Here is a 23,983-nt window from a genome sequence, read left to right on the forward strand (position 1 = left end):
CAGTTTACCAATATTTTCATCTAAATCGTTAACTAGTTATAATTGTAACGGGGACCGTTACAGATGTTCCCCAAACGCTCCCCAACTCCCTTTTGGTGATTTTTTTTACTGTAAGCTTCATTAAATAAGGCAATGAAGTATATTGGTCATTTTTTGCATTTCACGCGCGCGCACGTGCATGCATGTGCAGGATGACCAAGTCATCCCGTCTATACTATATATGCATCTTTATATTCTCAGTATCAAAACATTTCATCAAAAAATATATAAGTTCCCGCTAAATCAAGCATATTGGTCATCTTAGCATTGCGCGCACGCGCACATGCATGCATGTTCATAATGACCATGCCATTTTGTGTACACTTATAATATGTCTGTTAATTCATAGTATCAAAGCTTTTCATCAAAAAATATAAAAGTTGCGGCTATATTAAGTATATTGGTCATTTAACACATTGCACGCGCGCGCATGTGCATGCATGTGCATCATGGCCAAATCATCTTGTCTACACTTTTAATATATATATATATATATATATATATATATATATATATATATATATATATTCTTAATATCAAAGCTTTTCATCAAAAAATATAAAAATTACGGCTATATTAATTATATAAGTCATTTAACACATTGCACGCGCGCGCACGTGCATGCATATGCATGCATGTGCATGATGACCATGTCATCTTGTCTACTCTTTCTATATATATAAATATTTTGAGTATCAAAGCATTTCATCAAAAAGTATAAAAGTTACGATATTATCCAGTAAATTGGTCATTTTACGCTTTGCGCGTGCGCGCACGCGCATGCATGTGCATGTTGACCATGTCATCTTGTTCACACTTTTAATATATCCTTATATTCTGAGTATCAAAGCATTTCACCCAAAAATATAAAAATTACAGCTATATCAAGTATATTGGTCATTTTACCCATTGCACGCGCACGCACGTGCATGCACGTGCGCGCAAAATGACCTTTGTTCCGCAAATCTACATAACATGCCTATTAACCCTAAAAAGGTTTTAACTCAATTGGATGAGCAGTTTCCGAGAACACTCGCGGACAAAAAAGTACCGGAGAAGAAATAAGAAGAAAAAAGAATAATAATAATAACTAGAAACTCATTGCGAGCAATGAGAGGTCTTCCGTCCGATTTTGAAAATAAAAACGAAAATTCAAGCTGAAAAAGAGATAAAAGAAATTCAGACACTCTGGAGATTTAACTCTAGTCGTCAGCGTGAAAATCCAACGTGCTATAACCATTTACCATTCACTTTTTTACATCACTTCCGGTCACGACCGGAAATACCGAAAGTAACGGCGATACAAGATTTTCTCACGATTCAAATAAACTGATGACTGACCATCAGTCCAGAAAGTTTTAGACCTTAGTCGTTTACTGTCGTTGCCGAGCAATATTGTGAGATCAAATTCTAATTTTGAGGACAGGTAAACACGAGACCGGAAGTGAATTTTATAAAAAATCTCTGACTTTTCTCTAGACATTTGCAGTATATACAACATACATAAAGTCATTTCAAGTACTTTATCGATGAGCAATATTTATGAGAAAGTTAAATATCAAAATAAAGTAGTTTATCTCCTAGAACCGGAAGTTGACGTTTTTATTTCCGGTGGAATCTAACATATTTCAAAACAGCGAAAGATATGCAATAAAGTGATGCAAGCATTAATTTAAAAAAGAAAAGTTAGTTTCTTTTAGATTTCTTTGATCACTTACTGTGACAAGCGGAAGTGACGACTGACGCGTTTAACCCAAATGGTTTTGCCTACTCCTCAAGGTCTATTACTCATAAAAGATTGGTGTTTTATTCTTTTACCTGGTTTTGAGATCTCGCTCAGACAACTTCACATTTTGAGGACAGGAAGACATGCGACCGGAAGTGAATTTTTGAAAGATATTTAAGGTTACTCTAGACATTTGCAGTCTGAATAACATATTTAAAATTCATTTCAAATACTTTATCTAGAAAAAATATTGATGGGAAAGTAAAATACTCAAATTATGTAGTTTTTCTCTTATAACCGGAAGTTGTCATTTTTGTTTCCGGTGGGACCAACATCTTTCGAATCTGTGAAAAAGATGCAATGAAGTGATGCAATTTTTACTTAAAAAAAGAAAAATTGAAATTTTCGATTTCTTGGATCACTTCCTGTGACGACCGGAAGTGACGGCCGACGCTCTGAACCCAATTGGTTTTGCCTACATCTTAAGGTCTGATGCTCATATAAGTTTGGTGTCCTAATCTCTCACCGTTTCCGAGATCTTGCTCAGACAACTTCTCATTTTGAGGACAGGAAAACACGCGACCGGAAGTGAATTTTACAAAGATAATTAATGTTACTCTAGATATTTGCAGTCTAAATAACATATGTAAAATTCATTTCAAATACCTTATCTACAAAGGATATTAATGGGAAAGAAAAATACTCAAATTATGTAGTTTTTCTCTTATAACCGGAAGTTGACGTTTTTGTTTCCGGTGGGACCAACATATTTCGAAGCTACGAAAGAGATGCAATAATGTTGTGTAGGATTTGATTTGAAAATGCAAAGTTGAAATTTTACGATTTCTTTGATCACTTCCGTAAGCGACCGGAAGTGCCGACGACGAACGAAAAGGTGATTCTGTTCACCTATAAGTCATGCCCTATACTCTCTTACAAGTCTCCAGTTCATATCTTTTACCATTTTTGCAAAAAAAGGGGCGACAAAATTTCATTTTAAAATCAGGAAATTGTCCATAACTTGGCACCGGAAGCGAATTTTCAAAATTCCTCCAAGATGTATCAAGTTCCCATAAATGCGCATAATTCCTGAAAATTTCATAGAAAACCACTGAATAGTTGCTGAGAAATCGCGTGCACAAAATTTAGGAAAAAAAATAAGAATAATAATAATAATAATAACTAGATGCGATCTCGTTGCGAGCAACGAGTGGGTCTTCCGTCCGATTTTTTGATAAGATGAGATAAGAATTTGACTGAGATTTTCGTTCAAATATAATGATATAAATAAATTGTTAAGAAGAACAATTTTGCTTTAGTAATGTTTAACAAAATATTGATCATTAAAGGGTTATAGATTAAAGACTTTCGGCCCTTTTTGGCCCCTAATGTGAGAGGTCAGCCTCTTTTTCTTGATATCATCTTAAAGCTCTCATTATTTTGAACACTCTTTGTTCAAGAACTATTCAGAAATTCTTCTTTGTTTTCGGGATATATGCAAAAGAAATATTAAGGGCCGGCCCTTTAAGTCCTAAATGGGGACGTCTAGCAAAAAATGAAAGAGTGCATATTGTTCAGAATATTATTTTGAACGTCTTTTCTTCAATATTGTTTATCAAAATATTCTTCCTTTTCGAGATATATACAAAGATTATGCAATCTGGCCCCAAAAGACCTCTTATTGCGTAACATATGATATCAACATCCATGTTATTTAAACAAAGAGTGTGAAAATGAACTATTTCGGTTCAGTAATATATTACAAAATATTGATCATTAAAAGAGTTATTGATTGTATACTTTCGGCCCCTCTCAGCACCTAATTTAAGGGGTCAGACCCTTTTCCTTGATATCACCTTAAACCTCTCATGATTTTGAACACTTTTTGTTTAACAATTATTCAAACATTCTTTTTCGTTTCCGAAAAGTACGCGAAGGATATATTTAGGGGCCAGCCCTTCAACTCCTTAATGGGGACGTTTAGCAAAAATCAAAAGGTTGCATATTGTTCAGAACATTATTTTGAATAACTTTTGTTCAATATTGCTTATCAAATTATTTCCCACTTTTGAGATATAAAGCGTCAAAGATTTAGCATTCTGGCCCCTTATGTCCCCTAATTATTTAACATATGATGTGAATATCATAATATATAGGTGAAAATTGTTGGGATAAACATTTTTGCTTCAGTAATGCATTACAAAATATTGATCGTTAAAGAGTTATTGTTCAAAGACTTTCGGCCCCTCTCAGTCCCTATTTTGAGGGGCCAGCCCCTTTTCCTTCATATCACATTAAAGCTCTCATGATTTTGAACACTTTTTGTTCAACAACTAGTCAGAAATTCTTTTTCGTTTCTGAGATATTTGCAAAAGAAGTATTTAGGGGCCAGCCCTTCAACTCCTTAAAGGGGACGTTTAGCAAAAATCAAAAGGTTGCATATTGTTTAGAACATTATTTTGAACATCTTTTGTTCAATATTGCTTATCAAATTATTTCCCACTTTTGAGATATAAAGCGTCAAAGATTTAGCATTCTAGCCCCTTATGGCCCCTAATTATGTAACATATGATATGAATATCATAATATATAGTTGTAAATTGTTGAGATAAACATTTTGCTTCAGTAATGTATACCAAAATATTGATCGTTAAAGAGTTATTGAGTTAATACTTTTGGCCCCTCTCGGCCCCTAATATGATAAGTCAGCCCTTTTTTCCTGATATCATATTAAAGATCTTGTCATTCTGCACAAATTATGTTCAGTATGTTTTAACAAAATAATTATACTTTAAAAGATATGATACAAAATGTCTCAAAAATTCACTCATGATTCGTGTCCTAAATTTTGACCCCTACCGAGCTTCCATACTAGGCACTTCCGGAAAATATCCAAACCCAGGTGCAAAATGGCAACATGTCCTCTATCATCACTGAAAATTTCAGCACTCTAGCTTAAGCCGTTTTTGAGTTCCATCGCAGACAAGGATGCCCTCTAAATTTTCATAAAAGGGAGATAACTTCCGACCGGAAGTAAATATCCCTTAACGGAATTGCCGGAATTAACTTCAGATGTAAACGCATCTACCATGAAAATTTGAATGAAATTGATCCAGCCATCTCCGAGAAATCGTCTGCACAAAATTTGTAAGAAGAAAAAAGAATAAAAATAATAATAACTAGATGCGATCTCGTTGCGAGCAACGAGTGGGTCTTCCGTCCGATTTTTGATAAGATGAGATACGAATTTGACTGAGATTTTCGTTCATAAATATATAAATAGTGAAAACGTACAATTTGCTTCAATTATGTTTAACAAAATTTTGATCATTATGACACCTAAAAACGCAATGTTTGATGTAGATTTTAAAATATTTACAGTAGTAGATCATGAAGATGAACATTACTGTAAAAGGGTTATAGATAAAAGACTTTTGGCCCCTCTGAGCCCCTAATTTGAGGGGTCAGCTCCTTTCTCTTAAAATTACATGAAAGGTCTTGTAATTCTCAAGACTTTTTGTTCAACAACTATTCAGAAGTTTCGTTTCGTTTTCGAGATATGTGGACTTGAAATATTTAGGGGCCGTCCCTTAAAGTCCTTATAGGGGCTGTTTAGGAAAAATTCAAAGGATGCACATTGTTGAGAACATCATTCTAAACAACTTTTGTTCAATATTGCTTTTCAAAATATTCCCTTCTTTCGAGATATAAAGCATCAAAGATTAAGCATTCTGGCCCCTTATGGTCCCTAATTACGTAATATTTGAAGAAAACTTTCAGATATATAGTTGCAGATTGTGAAGATGAACATTTTTGCTTCAATAATTAACATCAAAATATTTAACGTTAAGGAGTTATAGATGAAAGACATTTGGCCCCTCTGAGCCCCTAATTTGAGGGGTCAGCCCCTTTTTCTTGATATCACATGAAAGGTCTTGTAATTCTGAAGACTTTTTGTTCAACAACTATTCAGAAGTTTCGTTTCGTTTTCGAGATATGTGGACTTGAAATATTTAAGGGCCGTCCCTTTAAGTCCTTATAGGGACTGTTTAGGAAAAATTCAAAGGGTGCACATTGTTGAGACCATCATTCTAAACAACTTTTGTTCAATATTGCTTTTCAAAATGTTTCCCCTTTTCGAGATATAAAGCGTCAAAGATTTAGCATTCTGGCCCCTTGTGGCCCCTAATTATGTGCCATACGAGGTAAAAATCATAATATATAATTGTAAATTGTTAAGATAAATATTTTTGCTTCAGTAATGTATACCAAAATAATGCTTGTTTAAGAGTTATCGATTTCAGACTTTTGGCCCCTATCGGCCCCTAATGTGATAAGTCAGCGCTTTTTTCTTGATATCATGTTACAGATCCTGTCATTCTGCACAAATTTTGTTCAATATGTTTTTACAAATTAATTATACTTTAAAAGATATGACACAAAATGTCTCAAAAATTCACTCATGATTCGTGTCCTAAATTTCGATCCCTACCGAGCTTCCATACTAGGCACTTCCGGAAAATATCCAAACCCAGGTGCAAAATGGCAACATGTCCTCTATCATCACTGAAAATTTCAGCGCTCTAGCTTAAGCCGTTTTTGAGTTCTATCGCAGACAAGGATGTCCTCTAAATTTTGATAAAAGGGCGATAACTTCCGACCGGAAGTAAATATCACTTAACGAAATTGCCGGAATTAACTTCAGATGTCAACGCATCTACCATGTAAATTTGAATGAAATCGAACGAGCCATCTCCGAGAAATCGTCTGCACAAATTTTGTAAGAAGAAAAAAGAATAATAACTAGATGAGATCTCGTTGCGAGCAACGAGTGGGTCTTCCGTCCGATTTTTGATAAGATGAGATAAGAATTTGTCTGAGATTTTCGTTCAAATATAATGATATAAATAAATTGTTAAGACGAACAATTTTGCTTTAATAATGTTTTACAAAATATTGATCATTAAAGGAATATAGATTCAAGACTTTTGCCCCTTCTTGGCCCCTAATGTGAGAGGTCAGTCCCTTTTTCTTGATATCATTTGAAATCTCTCATGATTTTGAACACTTTTTGTTCAACAACTAGTCAGAAATTGTTTTTTTTTTCGGGATATATGCAAAAGAAATATTAAAGCTCGGCCCTTCAAGTCCTAAATGGGGACGTCTAGTAAAAATTGAAAGACTGCATATTGTTCACAATATTATTTTGAACGTCTTTTCTTCAATACTGTTTATCAAAATATTCTTCCTTTTCGAGATATATTGCGCCATAGATTATGCAATCTGGCCCCCTATAGACCCCTTACTGCGTAATATATGATATCAACATCATGTTATTTAGATAAAGTGTGTGAAGATGTACTATTTCGCTTCAGTAATATATTACAAAATATTGATCATTAAAGAGTTATTGATTGTATACTTTCGGCCCCTCTCAGCCCCTTATTTAATGGGTCAGACCCTTTTCCTTGATATCACCTTAAAGCTCTCATGATTTTGAACACTTTTTGTTCAAGAATTATTCAAAAATTCTTTTTCGTTTCCGAGATATATCCGAAGGATATATTTAGGGGCCGGCCCTTCAACTCCTTAATGGGGAAGTTTAGCAAAAATCAAAAGGTTGCATATTGTTTAGAACATTATTTTGAATAACTTTTGTTCAATATTGCTTATCAAAATATTTCCCACTTTTGAGATATAAAGCGTCAAAGATTTAGCATTCTGGTCCCTTATGGCCCCTAATTATGTAACATATGATGTGAATATCATAATATATAGTTGTGAATTGTTGAGATAAACATTTTTGCTTCAGTAATGCATTTCAAAATATTGATCGTTAAAGAGTTATTGTTCAAAGACTTTCGGCCCCTCTCAGGCCCTTTTTTGAGGGGCCAGCCCCTTTTTCTTCATATCACTTTAAAGCTCTTATAATTTTGAACACTTTTTGTTCAACAACTATTCAGAAATTCTTTTTCGTTTCTGAGATATATGCAAAGGAAGTATTTAGGGGCCGGCCCTTCAACTCCTAAATGGTGACGTTTAGCAAAAAATGAAAGGTTGCATCTGGTTTAGAACATTATTTTGGACATCTTTTGTTCAATATTGCTTATCAAAATATTTCCCACTTTTGAGATATAAAGCGTCAAAGATTTAGCGCTCTGGCCCCTTATGGCCCCTAATTATATAACACATGATGTGAATATCATAATATATAGTTGTAATTTGTTGAGATGAACATTTCTGCTTCAGTAATGCATTACAAAATATTGATCGTTAAAGAGTTATTGTTCAAAGACTTTCGGCCCCCCTCAGCCCCTATTTTGAGGGGCCAGCCCCTTTTTCTTCATATCACTTTAAAGCTCTCATCATTTTGAACACTTTTTGTTCAACAACTATTCAGAAATTCTTTTTCGTTTCCGAGCTATATGCAAAAGATGTATTTAGGGGCCAGCCCTTCAACTCCTTAATGGGGAAGTTTAGCAAAAATTGGAAGGTTAAATATTGTTTAGAACATTATTTTGAACATCTTTTGTTCAATATTGCTTATCAAAATATTTCCCACTTTTGAGATATAAAGCGTCAAAGATTTAGCACTCTGGCCCCTTGTGGCCCCTAATTATGTAACATATGATGTGAATATCATAATATATAGTTGTGAATTGTTGAGATAAACATTTTTGCTTCAGTAATGCATTTCAAAATATTGATCGTTAAAGAGTTATTGTTCAAAGACTTTCGGCCTCTCTCAGCCCCTATTTTGAGGGGCCAGCCCCTTTTTCTTCATATCACTTTAAAGCTCTCATGATTTTGAACACTTTTTGTTCAACAACTACTCAGAAATTCTTTTTCGTTTCTAAGATATTTGCAAAGGAAGTATTTAGGGGCCGGCCCTTCAACTCCTAAATGGTGACGTTTAGCAAAAAATGAAAGGTTGCATATTGTTTAGAACATTATTTTGGACATCTTTTGTTCAATATTGCTTATCAAAATATTTCCCACTTTTGAGATATAAAGCGTCAAAGATTTAGCACTCTGGCCCCTTATGGCCCCCAATTATGTAACATATGATGTGAATATCATAATATATAGTTGTAATTTGTTGAGATGAACATTTTTGCTTCAGTAATGCATTACAAAATATTGATCGTTAAAGAGTTATTGTTCAAAGACTTTCGGCCCCTCTCAGCCCCTAATTTGAGGGGCCAGCCCCTTTTTCTTCATATCACTTTAAAGCTCTCATCATTTTGAACACTTTTTGTTCAACAACTATTCAGAAATTCTTTTTCGTTTCCGAGCTATATGCAAAAGATGTATTTAGGGGCCAGCCCTTCAACTCCTTAATGGGGAAGTTTAGCAAAAATTGAAAGATTAAATATTGTTTAGAACATTATTTTGAACATCTTTTGTTCAATATTGCTTATCAAAATATTTCCCACTTTTGAGATATTAAGCGTCAAAGATTTAGCATTCTGGCCCCTTATGGCCCCTAATTATGTAACATATGATGTGATTATCATAATATATAGTTGAAAATAGTTGAGATAAACATTTTTGCTTCAGTAATGCATTTCAAAATATTGATCGTTTAAGAGTTATTGATTGAAGATTTTCGGCCCTTCTCAGTCCCTAATTTGAGGGGCCAGCCCCTTTTTCTTTATATCACTTTAAAGATCTCATCATTTTGAACACTTTTTGTTCAACAACTACTCAGAAATTCTTTTTCGTTTCTGAGATATTTGCAAAAGAAGTATTTAGGGGCCGGCCCTTCAACTCCTTAATGGGGATGTTTAGCAAAAAATGAAAGGTTGCATCTGGTTTAGAACATTATTTTGGACATCTTTTGTTCAATATTGCTTATCAAAATATTTCCCACTTTTGAGATATAAAGCGTCAAAGATTTAGCATTCTGGCCCCTTATGGCCCCTAATTATATAACAAATGATGTGAATATCATAATATATAGTTGTAAATAGTTGAGATAAACATTTTTGCTTGAGTAATGCATTACAAAATATTGATTGTTAAAGAGTTATTGATCAAAGACTTTCGACCCTTCTCAGCCCCTAATGTGATGAGTCAGCCCTTTTTCTTTGATATCATATAAAAGATCTTGTAATTCTACACAATTTCTGTTCAATATGTTTAAACAAAATACTCATAGTTAAAAAGTTATCGTAAGAAATGTCTCTAAAATTCACTCATGATTCGGTTCCTAAATTTTGACCCCTACCGAGCTTCCATACTAGGCACTTCCGGAAGATTTGAAAACCCAGGTGATCAATGGCAACATGTCCTCTATCTTCGCTGAAAATTTCAGCACTCTAGCTTTAATCATTTTTGAGTTCCATTGCAGACAAGGAGGTCCTCTGAATTTTGATTAAAGGGCGATAACTTCCGACCGGAAGTGAATTTCAAAAAAATGAGAAAAACGTATAAGGTTCAGACAAAGATATATCTTCCCTGAAATTTTCAAGTAAATCGATCGAGCCATCTCCGAGAAATCTTCTGCACAAAAATTGTAAAGAAAAAAAAAGAATAATAATAATAATAACTAGATTCGATCTCGTTGCGAGCAACGAGTGGGTCTTCCGTCCGTTTATTTATAAGATGAGATAAGAACTTGACTGAGATTTTCGTTCAAATACATTGATATAAATAAATTGTAAAGACAAGCAATTTTGCTTTAGTAATGTTTAACAAAATATTGATCATTAAAGGGTTACACATTAAAGACTTTCAGCCCTTATTGGCCCCTAATGTGAGAGGCCAGCCCCTTTTCTTGATATCATCTTAAAGCTCTCATGATTTTGAACACTTTTTGTTCAACAACTATTCAGAAATTCTTTTTTGTTTTCGGGATATATGCAAAAGAAATATCAAAGGCCAGCCCTTCAAGTTCTAAATGGGAGCGTCTAGCAAAAATTGAAAAATGCATATTGTTCATAATATTACTTTGAACGTCTTTTGTTCAATACTGTTTATCAAAATATTCTTCCTTTTCGAGATATATTGCGCAAAAAATTATTTAATCTGGCCCCTAAAGACCCCTTATTGCGTAACATATGATATCAACATAAAGGGCATGAAGATGAACTCTTTTGCTTCAGTAATATATTACGAAATATTGATCATTAAAGAGTTATTGATTGTATACTTCCCTCTCAGCCCCTAATTTAAGGAGACAGACCCTTTTTCTTGACATCACTTTAAAGCTCTCATGATTTTGAACACTTTTTGTTCAACAACTACTCAGAAATTCTTTTTCGTTTCTGAGATATTTGCAAAAGAAGTATTTAGGGGCCGGCCCATTAACTCCTAATGGGGACGTTTAGCAAAAAATGAAAGGTTGCGTATTGTTTAGAACATTATTTTGAACATCTTTTGTTCAATATTGCTTATCAAAATATTTCCCACTTTTGAGATATAAAGCGTCAAAGATTTAGCATTCTGGCCCCTTATGGCCCCTAATTATGTAACATATGATGTGAATATCTTAATATATAGTTGTAAATTGTTGAAATGAACATTTTTGCTTCAGTAATGCATTAATAAAATATTGATCGTCAAAGAGTTATTGTTCAAAGACTTTCGACCCCTCTCAGCCCCTATTTTGAGGGTCCAGCCCTTTTTCTTCATATCACTTTAAAGCTCTCATCATTTTGAACACTTTTTGTTCAACAACTACTCAGAAATTCTTTTTCGTTTCTGAGATATTTGCAAAGGAAGTATTTAGGGGCCGGCCCTTCAACTCCTTAATGAGGACATTTAGCAAAAAATGAAAGGTTGCGTATTGTTTAGAACATTATTTTGAACATCTTTTGTTCAATATTGCTTATCAAAATATTTCCCACTTTTGAGATATAAAGCGTCAAAGATTTAGCATTCTGGCCCCTTATGGCCCCTAATTATGTAACATATGATGTGAATATCTTAATATATAGTTGTAAATTGTTGAGATGAACATTTTTGATTCAGTAATGCATTACAAAATATTGATCGTTAAAGAGTTATTGTTCAAAGACTTTCGGCCCCTCTCAGCCCCTATTTTGAGGGTCCAGCCCTTTTTTCTACATATCACTTTAAAGCTCTTATGATTTTGAACACTTTTTGTTCAACAACTACTCAGAAATTCTTTTTCGTTTCTGAGATATTTGCAAAGGAAGTATTTAGGGGCCGGCCCTTCAACTCCTTAATGGGGACATTTATCCAAAAATGAAAGGTTGCGTATTGTTTAGAACATTATTTTGAACATCTTTTGTTCAATATTGCTTATCAAAATATTTCCCACTTTTGAGATATAAAGTGTCAAAGATTTAGCATTCTGGCCCCTAATGGCCCCTATTTATGTAACATATGATATGAATATCATAATATATAGTTGTAAATTGTTGAGATGAATATTTTTGCTTCAGTAATGCATTACAAAATATTGATCGTTAAAGAGTTATTGTTAAAAGACTTTCGGCCCCTCTCAGCCCCTATTTTGAGGGTCCAGCCCCGTTTTCTTCATATCACTTTAAAGCCCTCATGATTTTGAACACTTTTTGTTCAACAACTACTCAGAAATTCTTTTTCGTTTCTGAGATATTTACAAAAGAAGTATTTAGGGGCCGGCCCTTCAACTCCTTAATGGGGACATTTAGCAAAAAATGAAAGGTTGCATATTGTTTAGAACATTATTTTGAACATCTTTTGTTCAATATTGCTTATCAAAATATTTCCCACTTTTGAGATATAAAGCGTCAAAGATTTAGCATTCTGGCCCCTTATGGCCCCTAATTATGTAACATATGATGTGAATATCATAATATATAGTTGTAGATTGTCGGGATGAACATTTTTGCTTCAGTAATGCATTACAAAATATTGATCGTGAAAGAGTTATTGATTAAAGACTTTCGGCCCTTCTCGGCCCCTAATGTGATGAGTCAGCCCTTTTTCTTCCACATCATATAAAAGATCTCATAATTCTACACAATTTCTGTTCAATATGTTTTAACAAAATACTCATAGTTAAAAAGTTATCGTAGGAAATGTCTCTAAAATTCACTCATGATTCGTGTCCTAAATTTCGACCCCTACCGAGCTTCCATACTAAGCACTTCCGGAAAATTTGAAAACCCAGGTGATCAATGGCAACATGTCCTCTATCATCGCTGAAAATTTCAGCACTCTAGCTTTAATCGTTTTTGAGTTCCATTGCAGACAAGGAGGTCCTCTGAATTTTGATTAAAGGGCGATAACTTCCGACAGGAAGTGAATTTCAAAAAAATGAGAAAAACGTATAAGGTTCAGACAAAGATACATCTTCCCTGAAATTTTCAAGTAAATCGATCGAGCCAACTCCGAGAAATCTTCTGCACAAAAATTGTAAAGAAAAAAAAAGAATAATAATAATAATAAAAGTGAAAAAGAAACAATAGAATAATAGAAGGGTCTTCCGTTGGAGACGGAAGACCCTAATAAAAGTGAAAAAGAAACAGTAGAATAATAGAAGGGTCTTCCGTTGGAGACGGAAGACCCTAATAAAGGTAAAAAAGAAACCGAAGAATAATAGAAGGGTCTTCCGCTGAAGACGGAAGACCCTAATAAAGGTGAAAAAGAAACCGAAGAATAATAGAAGGGTCTTCCGCTGAAGACGGAAGACCCTAATAATAAGAAACAGTAGAATCACTATAAGGTCTTCCGTGAAGACGGAAGACCTTAATAATAATAATAATAAGAAATAGACTAAAAACAATATGTTCCCAAACTCCGTTTGGGGAACATAATAACATAATTTACATTTTGTGCATTCCATTTCACCGAAGTACTATATGACCTAGAACATTGAACATAATTATACTCACGTGACCCATGTCTTGTAAAATTTGAATTTAAAACGAACGTTATTGGACAGTGGTCAGACAAATGTGTAAATGTACCTGAATTGAAATCAACAACTTTGTCAAAATATTGATAATGTATTAATACGTAATCAATGAGACTACAACCATTGTGATTATAAAAAGCTTAAAAGCTTTCGGCTGGCAATTTTTAAATAATGCCTACTGAAATAAAAATTGACTGTACAGACCGATTTATGAATTTGATTGACGGGGAAATTATACATTTTGGAGAATTAGGTAAATATTATCCAAACCTCACAATGAACATTTGAAACGACCAACACTCCCTACAATTTTCTGATTAAAGAGAGGGATTGATGCTTACGTATCATTGTGTTTAAAGGAAAGTCTTCCAGCTAGTTGAAACTTTGGATCACATTTTAATGTCTCAATGAAAGGTTCCTGGTGGGATGGTCCTGGGCAATTCATTGAAAATTCAGTCACTCTTCCATCTAAAAAAGTTTAACTCTGATGAAAATGAGTACGTATATATATATATATATATATATATATATATATATATATATATATATATATATATATATATATATATATATATATATATATATATATATATATATATATTGTTTGTGTGATTTGGATGTGATTGGGCTTCATGTTATATTCACATTTATGTATACGTAATTTATAATAATAAATAATATTCAATAATTCTTTCGCTTTTGATTTAGAAATCAAGGTTTGTATATATATTAAATTTTATATTATATCCTCCAGATCTTAACGGATTGTGCAAATACACAAGGTTAAATCAAAAGAATTATTTACTATTAATATACATATTGTAGTAAATAAAGATTCCGTTTCCTGATCTGGTTTACCTTAAATATCGGCTTTTCATTAGACAACATTTAAATACAAATTAATTACCATTTCCTGAGAAGTATCTCAAAGTCGTCTTTGCGTGTACAATGCCTACTCGGAAGGCATGAACGTAGCCGATATTTTTTGGAGCAGTTGTTTTATAGAATAAATTCCATTTTGTTTCTGCTTCTTCCCAACCAGTTTCTTTTGTCCAAATGATTTCTGTGGAATTGACGTTGTTCGGATCATCTGGATTGTTTAATACTTCAGACTTTCCGATTTTGAGAGAGCATATACTGTCCGTAATTTGAGCGTATTCTTTCACTAAGAAAAAAAAAAAAGAATTTCACATGATTATATATTATTATGTACATCTGTATACCAGTTCATGGAAATAATCATGTCACCCGAACATGTTCCGGGCGACATTTTATTATTTCACATCCTATAATGTTTTCCAAGAATGTTGCGAGTTGGCTTCGACAGCATGTATGAAAATGATTTTCACGTGTAACAAGTCTGATCTGAGATTCCTATTACCCTCGATTTATATTGTGACTTGTGCGGGGGAGACCCCCGCACGTCTCAATATATAAGCGGGGATTACACCGTCTACAGTTCTTCCTTCATTGTCTCCACAATGAAAATGTATCAATGAGTATACCTGTATATGTTGTTATTTTTTAATTATTGGTTTATGTATATATGTGATGTAACTTTATACTACTTTCGAACACACCTTGTACAATTAGCAGTGTATATGTGTCTCAACTCACTTATTTCACAATGATGACCCGTAAATCCTTTGAAACAGTTGCATTGTGATGCCAGTTCATTCAAACATTCCCCAGGATAACATCGTGTGCTATCTGTTCTCCAGGAACATGCCTCTATCGATAAATAAAGGAGAAACATTAATTTTATGCATTTATGAATTGAGTGTAGGGTGTGAAGATAAATAAGTGAATGGTCTCATAAACCCTGCAAACAAAACTTATCAAAAAGGAACAAAAACACGGATCCCTGAAAATACCACAGATGAGATCAGGCGACTACATGTTGGAGGGGTCCGAAAGAAAACTTCATGAAAACATCCCCATAAAACATATTTATGGAATAGTCGGGCTATTCCTCACCTATATTTCAGTAATAAATGTCAAGACAGCACAGAGTAAAAAATCAGTCCCATCCATGATTAGTCCATCTGAGATTACAAAAATATATCTTAATTAAAATAAAATAAAAAAATGAGGTCATCAAAAGAGCAGCTTATCATATCACTGCCTTGTAAGTTCTTACTTTCATTTTCTATCCACTTTAGATCATTATTTTACAATTATGAAGTGTACACTTTCAATTGCTGAAAGGAAGTTTCATATAATTAATAGTATTGTTTTTAACTTAAAAGGTTGTTTTATTAGACCAACTGGCCAAACTCATGTTGTTATTGAATTTAACCTCTTGAAATAAGGATTAATAGGCAACAAACCGTTTAGAATAAAGTTTAAAATATTATGTATGCATTAAATATACCTTATGAGGAATGTTTCTACAAATTATGTTAAAAAAAAAACAAAAACAAAAAAAAAACAAGCATTATGAGAGTATTGCATTAGCAATACTAGTCCCCTACCGTCAAGTGTAATCTGGTTCCCGTTAAAAATTGAAAATGCCATAATTCATTCAAAAATCAACGAAGCGGTACGAAATGCAAACATGATCTATAACTCATCAAAGTAAAGTCACATACCAAAAATCAGCTCAATATCTGCTAGCGTTTAGAAAGAAATTTTGGAAAACCCTGAAAAATTGAAAAGGTCGTGAATCCGTCAAAAATCATTGAAGCGGAACGGAATGCAAACTTGATCTGTAACTCATCAAGATACAGTCACATACGAAAAATTAGCTCAACATGATCTATCACTCATCAAGGCAAAGTCACATACCAAAAATCAGCTCAATATCTGCAAGCGTTTAGAAAGAAATTGTGGAAAACCCTGAAAAATTGAAAAGGTCGTAATTCCGTCAAAAATCATTGAACACCGAAATGCAAACTAGATCTGTAACTCATCAAGATACACTCACATACAAAAAATCAGCTCAATATCTACAAGCGTTTAGAAAAAAAGTGCGGAAAACCAAGTGGGACAGACAGACAGAGGGACAGACAGACGGACGGACAGACTCAGAGGAAACCTAAAATCCCCTCCGGTTTCACCGGTAGGGGACTAATAAATAAATATATAAATAAATACGCATCTTCTTTTGTAGTAGACTGATACGGCATTACATATAACTGTTCAAGATCTGGTGTTACTGCTTTTGTTTTGTACACAGGCACTTGTTTCGGTAATAAATTTTTAACCCATAGTATAATAATAACACAAGGTATCCAACTCCGAATTACACGGAGTACCCCCCTCCCCCAGAATCGCATTCATTTACACTTTCAGAGGAAATACACTTACAAACTGTTTATACCTATGTTTTCTACGATAATTTATCTATACAACCATATATGGCATGCTTGTCTTTATTTTCTTTAGTCTCCGTAAACAGCGTCAAAACTCTGCCCTTCGAGTGGAAAAGTCGAATTCAACCATGAAATATCGCGCTTCATGAAATATGCTGGCGTGAAGCGTCGTAGTTCATGTCCTCATGAATCTTCAAAAATGAAATTCATTTCTTATATTTACATTATTTTTTCTGATGATTTGCCACAAATAACGCCATTTAACTGTCATTTTTAAAGCAAAACAGTTTGCACTATAGTTTTGACGTCAAGTGAGGTATTATGACGTAACAATGGAGATATTCATGCCCATTCATGGTAGTTCATGAGAAAATGAACTGTATTCTATTTTGTAAAGAATCATAGGGGGAATTTATTGGAAATGTAAATATTTGTACGTAAACCTCGTACATGTATGAACCAAGATCGGGTATTATTAAATGACAGTCTGAATTCTGATGTGATTATGTGTTATGTCATAGAACAAACTAAATACGATACCAAATCAAAAGAATAATTTAAACTGTAAGTGTTACTAAGCTGCTAAAAATCAATCAAAATGAGTTAGCGTAAAAGTTATAGGTATGCAAAAAGAAAATTATCGCAAATTTCTTAGCCAAAAGCTTTAAGGGTTGTATGTGCGCACGTAATTTGCACTTCAAAGGAAGTGCCCGACTGTGCGTATTACAACATGTTTGCCGGGGCGAAACTTTTTCAGGATGGAATCAATCCTCAACAGTAAAAACGGATGAAATTTAATTACAGCACATGTATTTTCCTGTTATTTATTATTATTATTTCAATCATTATAATTATTATTAAATTTTGTTTATTTTGTATTTGAATCTCGTGTAGTCGCTATATATGTATATGCAGGCTAACATTGTGAAATGCATTTAAAAAATAAATTTAAACAAACACCCGAACAATCAGACCCATATGACACTGTAAACAATTTACAAGTATCAAGTACATTTTTTTCTATATAAGAAAAGCTCTCTGTGTATAAGCTAAATGCAAGTGTTTTACATTTTGCGTATGGAAATTTGATGAGAGAATTCGAAATTAAGAAGGGCTATATACCAGCTTGTGACCATTGCCGGTAACCCCCCCCCCCTCCAATTTTTCTCAGTATTGGGATGTTTTTTCTTCACCGTTTTCGAATTAAGTGATCAAATTCATGTGTTATGCCTGAAATCTTACTTAACATGAACATCCTAAAAATAAATGAATTAATATTTTATCACTCGCTGTGTTGTCTCTGCATGTAATGTTTAATATACCGTTCATTCTGTTTGTGGACAGAATATGAATTTCACAATACTAGTATAAATAAGTTGCTGGTCATCCTAACATGTTTCCGAAATGATGAATAAAATTACATTTTGTAACTATGTAACCTTTTAGATCTTGCATATTCCAAATGTAAAGATATTTATACTCGTTTGTAAACGTGATTACGTTCAACACATGACGTTGTAGTCATAAATAACGCCATAAACGCAACATTTTGGCAATATTAAAGCGAACTTTGAAATTATTTAGCAAAAAAACTAGCGAGAAGACATATTGATTTTTTTTTATCTCAATAGTTTTAATTTTACCTTATCTGGAAATTTTGAAATTCCTGACTAATTCGTCTACGTCTTAAACAAGTTATCCAACTTTTTTCAAAGAAACTCTTTCCGCAAAATTGGCTTAAAAACGTCATTTTTCTATATATTTCAATAGAAAAGAGTAAAATTAGTACTAAAAACTATACCTCGTTTACAGTAACACAGCATTAAAACTACGTAGATAAATTTAATAAAAATTACAGGTAAAATGCTATAAATGCTAAGGAACATTATATCAAATTTTCAGCATATGTTTTCTCGTAAGAATTTCTAAGCAGTAAACCCGCGACCTACCTTAATGGATGACACAGATGTATGTTTATCACAGGTTGAAATCAATAAATGATTATAATTACTGCTTGACGGTTTGTTTGAATACAACAGACGTCACCTTAATTATTACTTTTGGAGTTTTAGTTCTACGCTCATCGGGAATCTTTGGGACGGATCTTTAAAATTTTTGCTACAACTAGAGTACTGACCTATTCTGGTGAAATTTCAGAAACAAGCATATAAAAATCTATACGATCACGGTTGTTTAATAAACTTTTCAAAAAACTTACACACTTTGTCATTGGCTTACAAAAGCTTGCCTTTGATACCCACAAAGATCAGGCTGGTCCCTCAGGTACCGCTGAGGTAACCCCAAGTTAACCCTCCCTAGTACTGAGGATAGACTACCCAGAGTTTTGAGCTAGACATGAGAGAATCCCTCATTCGTGGTAATCTCCGAATTCCGCCGGCCCAATCCCAGATTGTGACTTAAGAAACTTTACAATAATCCCAAACCTAGAAAATTTCAATATAATTATGTGTAACAGGAAAGGAGAATATGTATGGCTGAAACGGGAATCAAACCCGGGACCCCTGCATCACTAGTCAGGTGCTCTGTCGACTGAGCTACCCAGGCCGATATCCACAGCCCAAACCATTACATTGCTCTCTCTTTCAATTGTCTTCGCCCTCGAGGACACAACCGAAGATCTTATTAGCCCCTGGCAGGACTTTCACCTGCAAGTTCAGGGGTGGTCAACGGCACCAAATCTGTAACAGAAAAGGAAAAAAAATGTATGGCTGGACCCGGGACCCCTGCATCACTAGTCAGGAGCTCTACCGACTTAGCTACTCAGGCCGATATCCACAGACCATGCAAACCATTTCATATGTGTACAAGCTATACTTGCGTGCAGTGCTAAAAAAGCAACACTGCACTTGGCAAGGTAATCATCAATGGTCACCAATGTCACTGAAGTACTGATTATGTTTTATACCTTGGGAATGTCCAATAAAATTCAGGATTAAATCGTTGACATTCAACAGAAAAAGCCCAATAAAAACAAAATGATCCAACCATATACACTATGACCACATCCTTCCTTTGCTAACGAGTCCAACCGCTAAGGTGCTCCACATACACAACTCTTTCGATGTAAGCTTATGCTTTCGTTACTGAAACTACAGAAGAGAAAGCTTCAAAAATATACTCACAAATTTTAGGGAAGGGTGGGTGGGTGAAATTTTGCAACATGTCTGCCCTTCTAGCTTTTTTTCGGTAGATTGTCTTTGAAAATCGGTTTCATTGGGTGCTCGAAAATATTGCGTAATCTATTTATGTAAAATTCACAGTCTCAAGAATGTTTTACCAATTCCTAGAACGCACGAGTAATCGCCCTTGCATTAGTATTAAAAGAAAGCATTTATCACAATATGATGATAAATGCAATAAATTATTTGCTAAAGGTGTTCCTGGGGTGAACTTAAGACACTGTGGACATGACTTTCACACTTTCCAAGGTTATTTTTAGGAGTCACTGTCTAGTTTGTTGGGTATACTAGGGCATCAACGATAATTGGAAACATGGGATAATTTTCAAAACTCACCTAAATTTTAAAGAGATATCACAGAGAAAACAATTAGAAATGTAAATATAAAGGTTTCAGTTCATTATATGACTAATTCATCATTGGTTTTACTGTTAATGGTATTACTGTTCAAATTTTACCATCAATGACATGTAGTCGGTAGAGCGCTCGCTCCGTGATCAGAAGGTCTCGAACCCTGGCTGCGACTGACCTATGTCGACACAAAAGTCCGCCAAGCGCTCGGCACTTTAAGGTGAAAGTTGCGGGTCCTCCGGATGAGACCTTAAAAACTGGAGGCTCGAACGGAACGCAAAACAACATACAATCAATCAATCATAAACCAATGACGGGTATGGTTACTAAATTTAAGTTTGGTAAAACGTTTATAATATTCAAAGCAGAAAACTATGAGTTCTCTCCAGTTTAACTGGTAATAAAGGACGAAACATTAAATCCATATTTATTATAAAATAGCATTTTAGACTATAGGAAACAAATGTTTTTGCTTGGCCCTATACTAACCCATTAATGATGAGGATGTTGTCCAGTGAAGTTTGGAATCGAGTGTGTGGAATCGTCATGGCAATGACTACATTTCTGGTACAATCTATTTAATCACTCAAAGAAACTTGCATGCCCAGTGTACATTATCCAAAAGTATTCTAGAGTTTAAAAAAATATTCCTAATGTTTTTGAAATTAACACATGAGAACAGACTTCCTCCTTTATAAAGTGAACATATTTCTGTTTCCTTACTTAAATTAGAACCTCCCAAGAAACTGAATTACAGCTGTCTTATATAAATTAGAGATTTCTGTTTCTGTAACCTGCTTGTGAATAATTAATGAACATGATGTAACTTGTGAAGAATATTACATTAAAAATTCATAAGAAGAATTAACCCATCATCAAATAATTTATATATACAATACATATTTTCTTCAGGGTCTGATTTTTTGCTGTATGGTAGTTCAATGCTTTTATGCCCATTCTCCAAATTCAAAAATCTTTATGATTTTAGTGAAATACAAAAAATATGAGGAGAGGAGGGAGTTTTGTGACTAAAAACATATTATACAATTATTGCTGTTTTTGAAGTCAATATGATGAAAAGCCATCTGAGGAGTACAATATTCACCGAGCCCAAAGAGCGAGGTGAATATTGTACCTCGAAGGTGGCTAAATCATCGCATTACTTAAAAAATAGCAATAATTAATTCATTATATGATTAAAAGATATAAACTCGTTAAGCTATTGATACCATTTGATCTTGTTTTTATTTGCTTGAGTCCAAGCCAAATGCAAGAAGTGGGTTTAAAATAAACATGACCATTGTATTAATTTGGAATTTTAAAATCTGTTTTAGGTGCAATGTGAAAAAATAAATGTTAGATGTAGGATAAAATTTGAAGGGGGGGGGGTGTTAGGGTGGGACTAATAGTAAAAGATTAACATTCAGAAAAAAAAGTGTGAGAAGAGGCAGGCCCCCTGAATGCCCTCATCCCATCCCCGATTCTATGTGGCTGAATGTTTTAGCGTGCTTTTAAAGCAACACCTGGGAGAAGAGAAAATTCAGACTTTGTACATTGATCCATATTATTTTTTTCCCACAGTTACATTGAGATCTACAGTGCAACACGAATGGATCTCACTGCTAACTACATTCTCGTGGTAAGAACAAAATAATTCACCAATTGAAATAATAAACTCACCTTGATTTAATGGATATTGGAGATTAAATGATCTTTGTTAAAATTTGCACTTTTCAGACTTCGTTTTCTAATGCAACTAACATACGACATCATGTGACATCACAGTTCCAAATGTCTCGTTCGGTTTGAAGAAGCGGATCTAACTTAAACCTGAATAGGTATCCAGTAATGCATATATGCGCTCGCCCCAACGGTCGCATCATCAACATATTATTCACCTGAATTGAAGTCGGATGCAAATGAAATTACTTTCCAAAACTGTATTAATTTGAAGCTCCAAATCTATTTTAAGTCCAATGTAGGATAAATAAATCCTTATGTTCACCTGGAAGGTCACGTGCAGATGAACTTTAACATTATATTTTCTTTACAATTTTCGTTCTCAGCCAATCAGAACTATAGGAATTATTCAATCATATAATAAATTAGTATTGATTTTTTTTAAAATGATTGTGACATAATTTTCATGTGTTTCATGGGTCTGGCTTGGAAATAATAGAATATTGACCACAATTTTAGTGGTTTAATCTTTCAAGGGTTTGTGGTCAGCAATATTATATTGTAATGGTTATTGGAAGCTGAATACGCAAAGAAGACCCAGATGTAAGGTTAGAATGGAATAACCTGTCCTCCCTTAAGCTTAAAGTAGACTAGTCCAAAGGATATATATAAGACTGCATTGAGAGTTTCAGAGTCTTTTTTGGGAATGCAGAGCTGCAGTTAAGTGGAAGCAAGAGAATTTTGGGTAAGAATAACGAATAGGAGAAAGGGTAAAATAAAAGAAATAGGTTTGCACTAGTGACAAGAATCTCGGGGAATTGAGGCGAGATACTGGGGGCTGTAGATCTGAATAAGAACGAAATTCCTAGTTTCCGCTATCAATAGGAACCTGGGGCAAGGTACACGGTGCTAAATCCAACAGTTACCAAGTCATAAGAATTCATCCCACCTTATATATTCTTTGATTAAAAATAATAGAAAAACCCAGATAGGTTTAAGAAAAATTATTATATTGTACATAGTCAAATTATAAGATCATAAACTCAGACAAGAGTACGAGAAAAAATTCATCCCCTGAGAACCCTACGTAGGGGTACACGTTACAATATTTTTAGCTTAAAAAGATGAAGCTTTATGAGTTGAAGCCCCTCTTGACCCCGCCCCCAACACCACGACCCCCATGTCTGGGTATACACTTAGCTTGGCCACTTCTGTGGCTGTTATTATCCCCATTTTTACTAGAGTAAGATCTTAACTGATTCATCTACCAATGCAAAAACAGGGTTAATAAACTACTTAGTAATGAAAACCACACTGTACATAATGGTTTGGTATAAAACTAATTTGTCACAACAAATATAAAGTGGTCACTAAGATTATGGTCAACGACTGGAATCTCAGTCAGCACCAAAAATCCTCTTCCATGGCGGTGTTAATACATTTTTCGGATCCACAATATTTTCAGAATTTTAAGCTGAAGAGACTACCAGGTAAACCACTTTTGAGTCTTATTGATTGAATATTTTGTTTTGAAAACTTCAAATTGTCAGATTAAAATATGACAGCCTCAAATTCAATTTTATAATAGTTTAATGATTAAAGTAACTACAAGAGGGTTGAATAGGACAGTCAATTCTTCTGAAGTTATAAACTGAATCTCTTAAATAAATCATTATTGCTCTACATGATATTTTGTCGTACAACATTTTTATATAGTGTGTGGTCCTTTGATATTTGGACAAGATAATGAACAATTTAATTCTTTTAAGTCTCCTTACTACTGTATTTTGCCAGATATAAT

At 33.9% G+C, this 23,983-nt stretch overlaps 1 protein-coding gene across 1 annotated transcript in view; it reads right to left on the bottom strand.

The window, feature by feature from the left end:
* Positions 1 to 23,983, bottom strand: part of LOC133181484 (uncharacterized) — a 129,950-nt gene that overhangs the window by 61,125 nt on the left and 44,842 nt on the right. Inside the window, exons 6-8 of the mRNA XM_061315976.1 lie at positions 15,255 to 15,368; positions 14,545 to 14,802; positions 13,979 to 14,105 (exon numbers count right to left, since the gene is read on the bottom strand). Coding sequence (XP_061171960.1) covers positions 13,979 to 14,105; positions 14,545 to 14,802; positions 15,255 to 15,368 — 499 coding nt within the window. The remainder of the gene's footprint in view (positions 1 to 13,978; positions 14,106 to 14,544; positions 14,803 to 15,254; positions 15,369 to 23,983) is intronic.

This window comes from Saccostrea echinata, unplaced genomic scaffold, assembly GCF_033153115.1.
Source record: "Saccostrea echinata isolate AGI-Se365-2 ecotype Australia unplaced genomic scaffold, CSIRO_AGI_Sech_v1 ptg000009l, whole genome shotgun sequence".
NCBI classification, from domain to species: Eukaryota; Metazoa; Mollusca; class Bivalvia; order Ostreida; family Ostreidae; genus Saccostrea; species Saccostrea echinata.